Genomic DNA, 12,225 nt, shown 5'->3' with positions numbered 1-12,225 from the left:
ATTTTTAAGAAGTGGTAGAAAAATAAGTGTGTTGTTTGAAAAAATTAAACATGTTATTTAAACGCTGTTATTGGAGTGTATTTAGACTGCAGTACGCTAAAACAAGGAACCAGTGTCAAGATGGTAGCCTCCAAAATGGATTTCAAAGTCTGCTTATTGTCTGTGGAGTTCTGAAAGATCTCAAAAGTTAAAGCAAGAATTGGTGGTTTAGTGAACGCTTCTGTTGTTGTACGTGTGCATTTGGGCTTGGGGTGGGGGGGAGGCTGTACTTCAATAAAGGCATTTTTTAAACAACCCATTTGGAGTTTGAAAACATGGGAAACTAAACCACAACTCACTAGGGAGTGAGACACCTAACTACTGACTTGCTTTGTACAATACTACGGTAGAAGATGTGTAGACTTGCACCTGGGGCCTGCATCTGATTGCAGGGACAACTGGAGGATGGGGTTGATGTCCCTTCTGACAATTGATCTGGTATTTCTAAATTTTTTTAGAATGTATTGACAGTGTTCTTTTTAACAGGGCCTCTTGTAGCTGTACTGTGACTACATTGTTAACTTTGAAAAATAGTGTCATAATAAACTTTATGAACAAGATCTGTATGCAACCTTTTAAGAGATGGATGTAAGTGACCGCTTTGTAGGTGGGTGGGGTAGCTTAGCTGTTGATTGTGACGTGGAAAAGTGTAAGCCATGAGGACAGTGACCGCCAGCTTTACAGAACCTAGGATGTACTTCCTTGATCCATACATTGCTAAGGAGACTCGTAAGACAGGACTTCAGCAGCCTATTGAGTATGGAGAAGTCAGCCTAATTAAAGAATGACAAGGCAGCAGGAGCAACAGCCTCAACTTCCAGAAAAGTGAAGGAATAAGATACTGTGCTGATAGTGAGCAGCTTTCCCAAGGCTAGTTAAATCTGCTTATCACAGCTGAAATATCGAAGAAAGTCTAGCAAGAGTTCTTCACCTTTTGGAACCTCCTTGAGTGATAGCTACTTGAGTTGACTCAAAATCAATAGGTCTAGCATTTAGACCTGAAAGGAAGGGCAATGAGCATAGGTAAGGTTTGCCTTTAAAATTTTTCATGAATTAAAAAGAGTGGTGGGAGGTTTTTAAACAAGGTAAGAGTAATTCTTTTAATTTTCAGGTTGAATGAGAAGCTGCTGCTTGACAAAATGGGGAATGTCTTGCACATCCTCTTCAAATGAAGGTTTCTGACTGGGTAAGATTTGTAGTGTATAGTAAAATGTGTTTGACCCTTATTTCCTTCTAGGCTTTCCTTTGACAGTCTTTTAATATCAAGGGAAAATCATAAGTAGTAAGCAGCAAATGTTCCAGCACATCTCATCCAGTGTTTCCTGTTCTGGATGAGGGCTGCTTGCTGGCACAATTCCTATTCAAGAATCTTCTGTTCCTGGCAGATACAAAATTGCTTCGTGTCTGAGATCAACAGGACAAGTTGATGTTTTGAAATGATGTGTTTTGCTTACGGGGGAGTGTGCGGGGGTGGGGGGGATTGTTTTGTGCCTTGTCATGGAAAGAGGTAGCCCAGAGCAGCCCAGAGCAGCAGTGGCACTGAAGTGGTTCTTCAGTCTCAGCAGTGTGTGAAGGCCTGCTGCTGCTGCACCCCTTCTGGGAGGGAGCTTGGGATTTGTGCAAGCTGGGATTTCCCTCCTAGGCAGTGGATCTTGGCTTACCAGCTGATGTTGTATTTATGTGTACAAACCAAAGAGCTCCCTTTCAGATTCTGGGTGCTTTCAGGCAGGGTAGTTGAGGCTAATACTGTCATGTGATACCCAGCTGAAATCACAATGGCATTTGTACAGGCAAATTAAATGGCAATAAAAATTTCTCACGGAATCTTGATTTTACACAGACTGGAACAGGTATTATTTCCTTTCTGCATCTTTGATTGTTACAGGTCCTTTTATTCAGTACTTTGGGATCTGTTTAAACTTCCAAATACATTTCTGAGCCTCTGCATTCTCAGGAAGTCAATTTCCATTTTAGTGTTATACTTCAATTGCTCTGAAAGTAGTCAGATGGAACCTGCCCAATCAGAGGCAGGGGCATGTTCACAAACTGTTTCAAGTACTTAAACTTTTTACCTGCTGCCTGTAGGCTCCCAGGAAGTAATTCCTGACTTTGTAATACACAGTTAAATGTAATTTGGAAGTATCATACAGAGACTTTCATAAAATCAGAAGCTATTTAATTAAAAGTGTCATGATAACTGCATATATTTTTCAAAAAACATAGGACAAGTTTGTGCTTAGCCAAGTGTGGCAGCTTGTTGCTGAGGTGACAAGTCTGCTTTCTTAGACCTAAAAGTGGGAAAGCTGTGCTTTTGCTCTGCTTGGCAGAGCTCCCACAGGCATCTGTGCAGCAACAGGTAATGGGGAACAGCATTGCCCCTCAGGTGCAGGCAAATGCTCTTGCCCTTGCAGTGATCTTTGGATTTTTTAAACAGTAAAATTTTGAAGATGTTTTAACAAAATTAATTTTTAACAAAAACTTTGTAGTTTGCCTTGGTACTAGGCCTGTGTATAGAGTGAAGCTCTACCTTTCCTTAACATGAGAGGATTCTGCATTGCTGCAGACTTGTTCTGTACTCTGGCTGGGTCTTTTTGCACTTACAGAAACAGATAATCACCGTTAGAATTATTTTCACAGTTTGATTTATAACATTCTTGTTAAGATTAATTTGCTTAAATTCAGTTATTTATAGCCAAATCTGTTCAGAAATAATTATTTTGACCAAAATAAACACATTCTTAAGGGAATACTTGGTTAATTGTATCTCTGTCCAAGAGGCACTTTAAGGAGTTAAGAGCATTGTTTCATGGGCATGTTTTTGTTCATTGGCTTCTGTTGAAAATAGCAGCTTTAAACGGAGTTGGGGATGTAAAGATGCAAAGCAGTTGTATAGAAATTTATTTGATAACAAAAATGATACTTCCAGGTAGAGAAGGGAGGGTTCCCCCAAAGCCGCCCAGACTGACGGAGGTAACTGTGCTGTTACAGAAAACTGCAATAAACACTTCTTAACTTTGATATCCTTTCAATACTTAAGGTTTCTAATCTTTTCAAGCAGTCACTGTGTGGTATACTGACGTGCTGTCTTTGGTTCCTGTGTTTAAGACATTACCGTGTTTTCATGTAGTGTCTACACTAAGGTGGAATATTCAGAAATCAGTGTGTGGTCTCTGACAAGTGTGTGTATCTTAAATTGTGTGGAGCATGTAAGATCTTGAGTATCACTGAAATTCACATATCTCTGATGGATGATTCTTTTTCTGCTGTGGGTGCTACAGGTTGACATCTCTCTATTAGCTTTTTCCTGAACTAAAGTAATCCAAGTATCTCCATAGAAGAAAAAATGGCCTTCATGTAGAAGATAATATCGCAAGATTGGAAACAGAATAAAATTGTGTAACTGGCAAAGACTTCAAGAGCAATGGTGCTAGTGTGCTGACATCTTGAAACTTGGGGTTAAACAAGTTAAAATAGCACAGAAATTTAAAATTTCAATATAGTCCATAATGGATTGAAATTTGTTAAAATATTTCAATTTTGTATCAGAATAAAGTGTGTATTGTCAAATGACTTACAATCTAAAATGCGTTGGCATCACCTTTTTTTAGTGCTGTGAAGAATACAGTGGTCTAGAATTACTGCAACACCTTTTCTTACAGGATCATCTTTCCAACTTGGGACTGCAAGCCAAAAACCCCTGGTTCAGGCCAGCTTTTCTGCTTTATGAATAGTTTTAAACCCATGTGGCAGCTTGTTAGTGTGAGGTCAGCATTGTGATGCTTTTGGCTTGGCAGTGTCACTAGTTACTCAGGTGTGGGAACATACTCTGTACCTCAGTAATAATAAAATGAAGCTTACAGTTTGCAGTCTGATGTTTTTATACGAGTATGATGTTATTATATGATTAATGTGGGGTTTTTCCTTAATGGTGTTGGGGGGTTTGATGCGAGAGCAGCATGCACTGTGTTGATGTGGAGAACACCGCTTTAAACTGAATGCAGGTTGTCACATACCAAGTTACTTTAGACTGATTCTTCACCTGATGAAATTCAAAGAAAGCTGCTGTGTTAACTGCAGGTTTTTGTTGCACTTCTGTTTAGGTAATGGTAGACACATCTTTGTGTTATGTTTTAGACAAATGAATGGTACAAATGCAGCAGTCCCTGCAAAGGCTGTAAGGACGCTGTTTGCCTTTGGCTTTCACATTAGTGAACAAATTAAAGAACAAATGGAAGTGCAGGGCAGGAGTTTACTGAGATGTCTGTTTTATAGCCAATTTATAATTAAAAGTATTTATATCGCAGCTGTAGAGAGAATTTTCTTTGACAGACATTTGATAGTACAGTTAATGGCAAGGGCAACCCAGGAGTTTTTTAGGTGCTCTGCTTTGCCATCAGCCCCTGCCTGTGTTAGAGTTCCTGTGTATCCATGTGGAAAGGCTGTCCAGGGCCATGGCTGGGTCTGCCTTCTCCTTGATGCCTGTGCTCTGAAACTGCCATCTTCAAATAGGGGTTACTCCTCTTGCTTTAAGTGGCAGCAGCTTGCATTCCCTCAGTGCCTGCCCAGGCTTGGCAATTGTTGGGGTTTTCCATCCTGAGCAGAAGCTGGTGGCAAAGCTGGGAGGCACATTTTAACAGCATCAGAAGGCAATACAGCCCCTGCTGCTGCAGTAGCTTTGATTTAGGAGAGCCAGGCACCAGCTGAAGTATCTCGAGATGGTGAAGTCCATTAAATCGAGCTTCCAGGTTTTCAACCATTGTTGCTGACCATTTGCTCCCAGCAGAGGAGTGTTTCTGCATTCAGTGTGTCAAGGATGGGACAGCGATGGCCTGGCACACAGCTAACAGGGAAGGTCAGGATCACTAAGGTAAGCTGGATCACCTAAATCTGCATTTCCCATTGTCTTCTGCAAAAGCACAGCTCTAACAGACATGGTTTCTAGCACTCATGAGATGCTGAAATATTTTCATGACTTCATTGTATTTGCAGCGTCAAACCTTTTGCAGGGCACAACCTTGCTTGAAAGTTTGCAGCAGTAAGTGAGAAACCACATGAAATCTTTTGAGGTAGGTAGGGCTGGAACAGCTGCTAGTCCCAGGTTTAAGTACTAAAGACTTCCTTCTGGTCCTGGCACTTGGCAGTTTAAAGAGCCTTTTAAAGAGCATGTAGTCAGTAAGATGATGATTCCTGGTGTTCTGCTGCCCTGGAACAAGCATACCTTTGTAGTGAAGCTGGTGGTGCTCTGCTTTTCCTCCCCCAGCCCTGCCAAGGCCATGTTGCAGCGGGGCAGGGAGAGTGTGCCAGGGATGCCTCTGCCATCCAGAACCCATAAATGAGTTCACAGCAAGACGGAGACAAGGTGACAAAAAGGTGACAAAGGTTGTGGGTAATAAAACCAACAGCTGATTGTGGAGTTACACTGACTGATGCTACTGTGGCCAACCAAACAGTAAAAGATAATCTGCAACTGAGTGCAGCTGGGGAAAACCAAAACTGGTCCTCACACTATTACAGGCTCCAAACTAATGTTCAGGTGAAAAGGCTTGCACTGGAGTGTTGGATGAAAGCAGCAAGCAGCACAGAACAGCTGGAAATGGGAGCCCTTGCACAGCATCCTGTGACAACACTTTCCCTGCTTCCTAAATGCACAGGGGTTGAGGACACTCAAAAGGTTCACAAAAAGTGATGTGGAATTAGGTTGATATAAAATTGTTATTTTAGCTTTTATAGCCAGCTGAGGTGCTTTCTGATGGACTTGCAACTCCAGCACAGTAAGAAAGTTTGGGAATAAAAATATCAAGACTGAATTCAGCAGCAACCTGTATAATTTTACTCAACACTACTCTAACTTTGTGAATAATGAGATAATGGAAGGCTGGATTCCTGATCTGATATTCCTCTTTAAAGCTCTTCTCCTACTGTATTATTAAACCATCTTTGTGGGTCCTATTCTACCCTTTCTCAGCATCTCCATTTCCTTATTTTAGAAATATGTACCATAAGGTGTTGCAAAACAACTTTTATATACACTTAAATGACATTATGCATAATATTGCAATAGATAAATTATATGGACCATCAATGGAAAGAAAAAATCACTTCAAATCAAGCATGCCTTTTAGAACTTCCACAGGAATGAAGATAGTTTTTAATGTTCAGATCAATGTGTCTTACAAATTATGCATTTTCTGTACTGAAAAAAATCCAAAATGATCAAGTGCAATGAGTTCCTTGAGTAGTAAACAAAACAATGCTATTTATTTGCCCATTTTTTATTCTTTTATAAATCATAATTTAAACTCCACAAAGCTTTTCAATTCACTGAGCAGAGATTCCAAACAGCAGGTGGCTGGCTGCTGGTAAGCAGTTTTCCATAAGCACCAGAGTAACAGCAGGGACACGTGATGCTCCTTGATTGAAGTCAGAGGCACAGTAGTGTATTTCTAGGAGAATTGCTCAAATGCCTACAGAAATTTTAGCTGGAAAAAGACATAACGCTGACAATGCTTTAACAGATTTTAAATACCTTTGGAGAAAAGATCTCATGAATTTACACAGTGTTCAAGGAGGAAAACAAAAAATAGGAGCTTAGCATAGACTTGAAACTTTGTGTTACATGGTCTTTCCAAAGGTTATTAAAATGAAGCTGAATGGAGCACTAGAAATGCTGACACTGCTGTGTGATTGATTATTCTGCTACAAGAAGACAGCCTTGGAAAACTAGCAGGGATTTCTCTTCTTTAGGGAAATAAATGTGTATGAAGAAGAGTTAAAAAAGTTTATTGAGCTGATAAAGCATAATCAAACACTGAGTGTCAACTTTTATACTAAATATATTAAATATAAAGCAAGTATAAATGTGTAAGAAAAATGGGGAACGCTATTGCATATTTATAAAAAATATCAGAAGCCATCCTGGTTGTCTTGCAAGAAATTATATTTAGAAGGCTAAAATCATTTTTATATATCTCTGAAATAAATCTATGAATATAACAATAGATAGGAACAGTATATAAATATGGCATATTTAAATATTTACATATATATGGAAACTAGTCAAAGTGGTGCTGTAAGAAGGAAATGTCTGTTATAAAGTCAGATTAAAAATTCTGTATATGCCCATCTGCATTACGTGATTAATTTTCAACTTGCATCTTCCATAAACTAGTTAACAACTTGAAAATTATCATTGCATAGACTTACTTGACAAACATTACCTAATCCTGCATTCCACCTCACAGTAAAAACTATCATGATATGATACAAAAATAGTAACTCAGAGAACAGGAGCCAGCTGTACTGCCCTTCAAAGTTTAGTCCCCGATTTCCTGCTCTTAGGAACAAGAAAGACATTGCCATCTCTGGTTTGCTGCAGTGAGTATTCACTGGGAGAGTAAGGCTTTCCATCTTCATCACGCAGCATGCTGAAGACCTCGAGGTACAAAGTGGTGAATTGCTTTTTCATTTGATGAAGGCTCCTGTCATGCTCTCCCTTCTCCTTAAGCAGCTTCTCTTTCTCATCTTTTAGGTTACTCAAATCATGCTCCAGTTCTACTATATTTTCCAGTTTTCTTTTACGGCAGTTTTGAGCAGCCACTTTGTTCTTGCCTCTCCTGCGTATATCTCGAATGAGCGTGAGCTGGGCTTCATTGAAGTGCTCCTTAGACATCATCTCACTGAAGTCCGCAACAGGGAGGTTGATGATTTTCTCAACAGGAAAAGGGATCTGCAGAGCTCTGGCTCTCTGCTCATCTCGTGTGAGATGAGCTTCGAGGCGGCCTGGAGGTTTGTCTTTCGTGAAGGGAGCTTTGGGGTGGCTGGGAGCAGGAGGGGGTTCTTCCTTTGGTGTGCTTGTACACGACAAACTTTGTGTTTGAGTGCTTGGCCCTAAGGAAGAAAACACTCGATCCTGGAGGTGCAAAGAGTACACGCCAGCACTGCCCTGCAGCATCCTTCCAGCAGCACCATCCGTGTCTTCCATTTCGGAATCGCTGCAGCCCAAAGTCTTATCTGCACAGGCAGATGATTCCACAGAGTGTTCCGGCGATGCTACGCTGGAACTTGCATTCAGTGAAATCCCAGAGTCAGAATCGTTGCATTCTGCTCTGGTCCCTGAGTGGTTGCCATTAAAAGCTTTACACAGTGCAAAGTCAGAAAGATCAATAGGTTCACTTAGAATCTCTGCCAGGGATTGACTGATAGTGTTCGTTGCTGTTGCATCACCGTTCACCTTTGTATCAATAAACGTGGTGTAGAAATCCTCACAGAAATCCGGGCTTGAAGGGGATGTGTCATTTAAAGAGTTCACACTCAGCTGGCTGCTGTCTTCTGGTGGCAAAATGCCCGGGAAGGGGCCCTCCATACCATCCAGGAGATCTGGACTGCAGGTAACGTCTCTTTTCAGCACGGGTAGTGAGCTGCAGTAGCTGTAGCTGTTGTGCATCTCTGCTGGCTTGGTGTCAGGGCTCGTCACTGTGCTCACCTCAGCCAGGCTGTCGCTTTCGATGTTCAGGCACTAGATGGGGAAGGCAAGGGAGAAGTCGAGCAACACATCTCCAATTGATAAAACCCTTTTCTACAACCCAAAAACATTAAATAGCAGTCAACATGGACATAAAGGGGGTTTATAACACTGTTGTCTAGATGACTATAGCACCCTTGTGCTGTGAAGAGGCAGCTGAGGAAGACAACAGACACCAAAACAAGAGCACAACACAACTTCCAAAGCTGTTTAGAGTAGGAGAGCAGAGCCTCTCAGGCTCAGAGCAAGCTGCTGGAGACACCCATTCCAATGTGTCACAGAACCTGCATGAAGGCCTCCTGTTCTGGTAATTGCTAGTGGGGGTCCTGGAGCTGCCAGCTCTGAACTCCTCACAAGCACCACTGCTAGGAATGGCACGAGTACAGAAATGTGAAATTCCTGAATGAGACTTACTGAGCATGTACACCAAACAAGCACTCCTAGCACTGCTACCTTCATGTCACGGTTCCTCAAAACCAAGATTCTTCTAGGATTTACTGCATGAAGGAGCTGTTGAGCAGAGCAATGTGGTGAACTTCTTGGTGAAGTAAGGAGAGTGCTAACATGGAGCCTGGCAAACACACATGAGTTCAGCAGGCAAACACCAGTTTGAGCATCAGACTGCTCCACTGATGGCCTTCCACTGGTTACAAGAACAACTTTCCAGTGGGGTGGCAGTTGCCTAACTAAAGCTGAAATAAACAGGCCTGCTCTCCCCCAGGAATTACTTAACTAGATGTTGTTCCTGGCTTAGGCCAAGATTTTCAATTTGAAAGCTCTATTTTTCCATTTCTTTAAACATAATTTGTAAAAGGCAGTGCCCTCATTTTAATTATCTTTTTTTTCCCCAGAAAATGATTCCATTACTATTCAGAATTACTGCAATAGATTATTTTGGTTTGGTTGTATTTTCACCATCACTGCTGCCTCATCACAGCCAATTGCCCTTGTTACTTATGTGGGGCCTTTAAGCCTAACACAGTAATCAGGTTAGAAAACTAGAAGAATATATCAAATATAAAAAGATGAAGGGAAAAGGGAGAATGGCAGGAAAAATTCAGCTCCTGCAAATTTCCACTTTAGTTTTTTTCAATGATTCAGATTTATGGGCAGTCCACCAAGCAATCATCTCTTGTATTAATAGCATAAAGTAGAGCAGCAGCATGATGGAAAGCATGATGATATTCTACAGTATATATATTAAAAATAAATTTATTCAGTTTTATAGTAAAATATAAAGAAAATAGAAATATAAATATAGGATAAAAATTCCTACATATTCTCTGTATTAGCAAAGTGATTTTTTGTTCCTTTGAAATATCCAGTTCATGTACATTATACAAGTTGTTTTTACTGAATGTATCTAAATATATATATTTAGATCTATAAATATATATTTTAAAAAATTATATATATATTTATATATAAAAATACATATACAAACAGCATACCTGACTCTTTTGTGTACCTAAATATATACTCTGTAATCAGCTTTAAACAACCTTTTCCTTAGATAAAAGTTGAATGCAAAAGTAATCATATTCGCATGAGACACTGCCAAAAAGCCCCCAACTTTTACAGTAACACTTGTGAAAATTCCTGTTGTAAATCCGTGACTCAGAAGTGTCCATTTTTGAGCAGCTGAATCTTAACAATGATCACGCTGTATCAAGTTGCACACAGAGGCAAACAGTGACTTGCTAAACATGAGGAAGTTCTGACTGAGAAGTGTTTCGTTAAGGCTTATCCATAAACAACTCATTCTTTCTACATGTTATTTAATATATTATTTTTGAAAAAAATTAAAGCTTATATTGAGTTATAAGCACGCTACAGGTGTAGAAACCAAGTCATAATCGCCATCTGTTCAGATGCTCTTGTACTGCCTTCTCCAAAATACTGTAGCCCTCCAAAAACATCATGCTTTGTTTTTCAGGTGCTTATCATACTAACCTGTAACTCTGGAAGGGACAGTAATTCTTCCCAAACTTGCTCTATGTTCTGCATATTCTCTGCATCAGTGGGCTGAACTAGGTCAGGGGATTCAGGCGGCTGAGTTTGATCTGAGGAAACAAAGGCTGGGTTGCTACTGACCTGAGCAGGAACCAGTGACTGGAATGCAGCTGAAGAAGCCTGAAGGGTTTAAACAAAAATTTAAAAAGCTGAACAAAACAACTAAAAAAAAAACCACTCAAAAAACCAGATGTGCATTTTCCAAAGCAAAAATCTAGTTTTTAGATTCTACCGTTTCTGCAGAATAAAGAGGTGTTTCTTAAGAAAAGCATTTTTTAAAATATAACGGAATAATATAAAAATAGGCTCAAGCATACCCACTGCTTTATGCTAGCTGGAGACAGCTTGAGGAGGAAACTCAGACCACAAATTAGTGTTATGCTGAAGACAAAGCTTAGTCAGAGAAGACATGAGATTGACCCCGTGTTAGACCACCCATGAAATCGCTGAACTGTGCATTTTTACCTCATGCTCATCTATAAACGGGAATGCTTCTGCCAAGAGCTGCATGCAGTCATCAAAGGACAAGGCCTCTGCTTCTGGTTTTGAAGGCTCTGGGGTCTAAATAGGAAAGTTATGCAGAAAGGTTACTGCATCTTTGAGTAACGGAACATCTTCCATTAGAGCAACACATGCAAATCCATTTTAGGCAGCCACTAGTAATTATGCCTTCTTGTGAGTGGGAAAGGGGTTAAACACAAACCACTGGAGTTTACCTGTGAGAAAACAACGGGTGCCTCAGTGTTTTCTGACTGAATGCACTGAGCTGGCTGCACAGGGATGAATTCACCTGTCTCTTCGTCTAACTCCAGCTGAGCCAGCAAGGCTTCCTCCTGCTCTTTTTGGAGCCGCTCTTGTCTTTCCTTTTCAAGTTTCTTCTGTTTCTCAAGTTCATACTCCTTCTGCCGCTGACTAGAATCAAAAACTTCACGTCTTGCCCCAAGGTCAATATCTTGCCTCCAAAGGATGTCGATCAAGTTCATGTCCTGCAACAGAAAAGCTTTTTTAAAGCAAGTTCCTCCCCGGCAGAACTGGTTTAGAACAACAGCAAAGCTTTTTATGTCTGTGTCAAATGAGTAGACTCATAACTGAAGCTTATTCTCTCAATCCTACAAAATTACCAAAACAAAACACAGCTCTATAGGACCTTTCTGAAGTGTGTGATGTGGTGGTTTGGTTCCTGTGGCCCACACACAGGATCATAGAAAACCAAGAACTTATTACAGTTGGTAAGGAAATACAGGAACTAGCCAGAGGATAAATACATTCTTCTTTTTTGACTTGTCTTACAGAAAACATGAAGGTACAGGATGAATTTGTCACAAAGAAAGTAATTTTTAGAAGAGAAAATGTGAAAAGTTTGACCATGTAAATTTTTTTTTCACATGTTCTTGTAAAACTGCAAAACCTGACTAAAAACATGATGGAGGCTTCCTGAAGTAACTATAATAGCCGTACTGCAAAATGTCTTTTGGAATATTAATGTTCCATTCTGGTATTAATCTCAAAGATCAGCAGAACAGAGCTTCAGAGCTAGAAGAGAATCTGGTTCCAAAGACACCAAGTGACATAACACCACTAGCACTAAAGACAATTATTAGGACTATGAGTAAACAATTGTAATTTAAAGCTTAGTCCGTATTGATGTTCTA

The 12,225-nt window shown here is 40.2% G+C and overlaps 1 protein-coding gene across 2 annotated transcripts in view; it reads right to left on the bottom strand.

The window, feature by feature from the left end:
- Nucleotides 1-1,479: 1,479 nt before the first annotated feature.
- NFE2L2 (NFE2 like bZIP transcription factor 2) overlaps nucleotides 1,480-12,225 on the bottom strand; it is a 28,112-nt gene continuing 17,366 nt past the window's right edge. For both annotated transcript variants that reach the window (XM_063400445.1, XM_063400446.1), the window contains exons 2-5: nucleotides 11,290-11,559; nucleotides 11,039-11,134; nucleotides 10,514-10,693; nucleotides 1,480-8,554 (exon numbers count right to left, since the gene is read on the bottom strand). In XM_063400445.1, the coding sequence (XP_063256515.1) occupies nucleotides 7,346-8,554; nucleotides 10,514-10,693; nucleotides 11,039-11,134; nucleotides 11,290-11,559 (1,755 nt within the window). In that variant the 3' untranslated portion in view covers nucleotides 1,480-7,345. The remainder of the gene's footprint in view (nucleotides 8,555-10,513; nucleotides 10,694-11,038; nucleotides 11,135-11,289; nucleotides 11,560-12,225) is intronic.

The sequence above is a fragment of the Prinia subflava genome, chromosome 6 (genome assembly GCF_021018805.1).
Source record: "Prinia subflava isolate CZ2003 ecotype Zambia chromosome 6, Cam_Psub_1.2, whole genome shotgun sequence".
NCBI classification, from domain to species: domain Eukaryota; kingdom Metazoa; phylum Chordata; class Aves; order Passeriformes; family Cisticolidae; genus Prinia; species Prinia subflava.
Note: the sequence above shows the minus strand (reverse complement) of the source record. Positions and strands in the feature narration are given on the sequence as shown.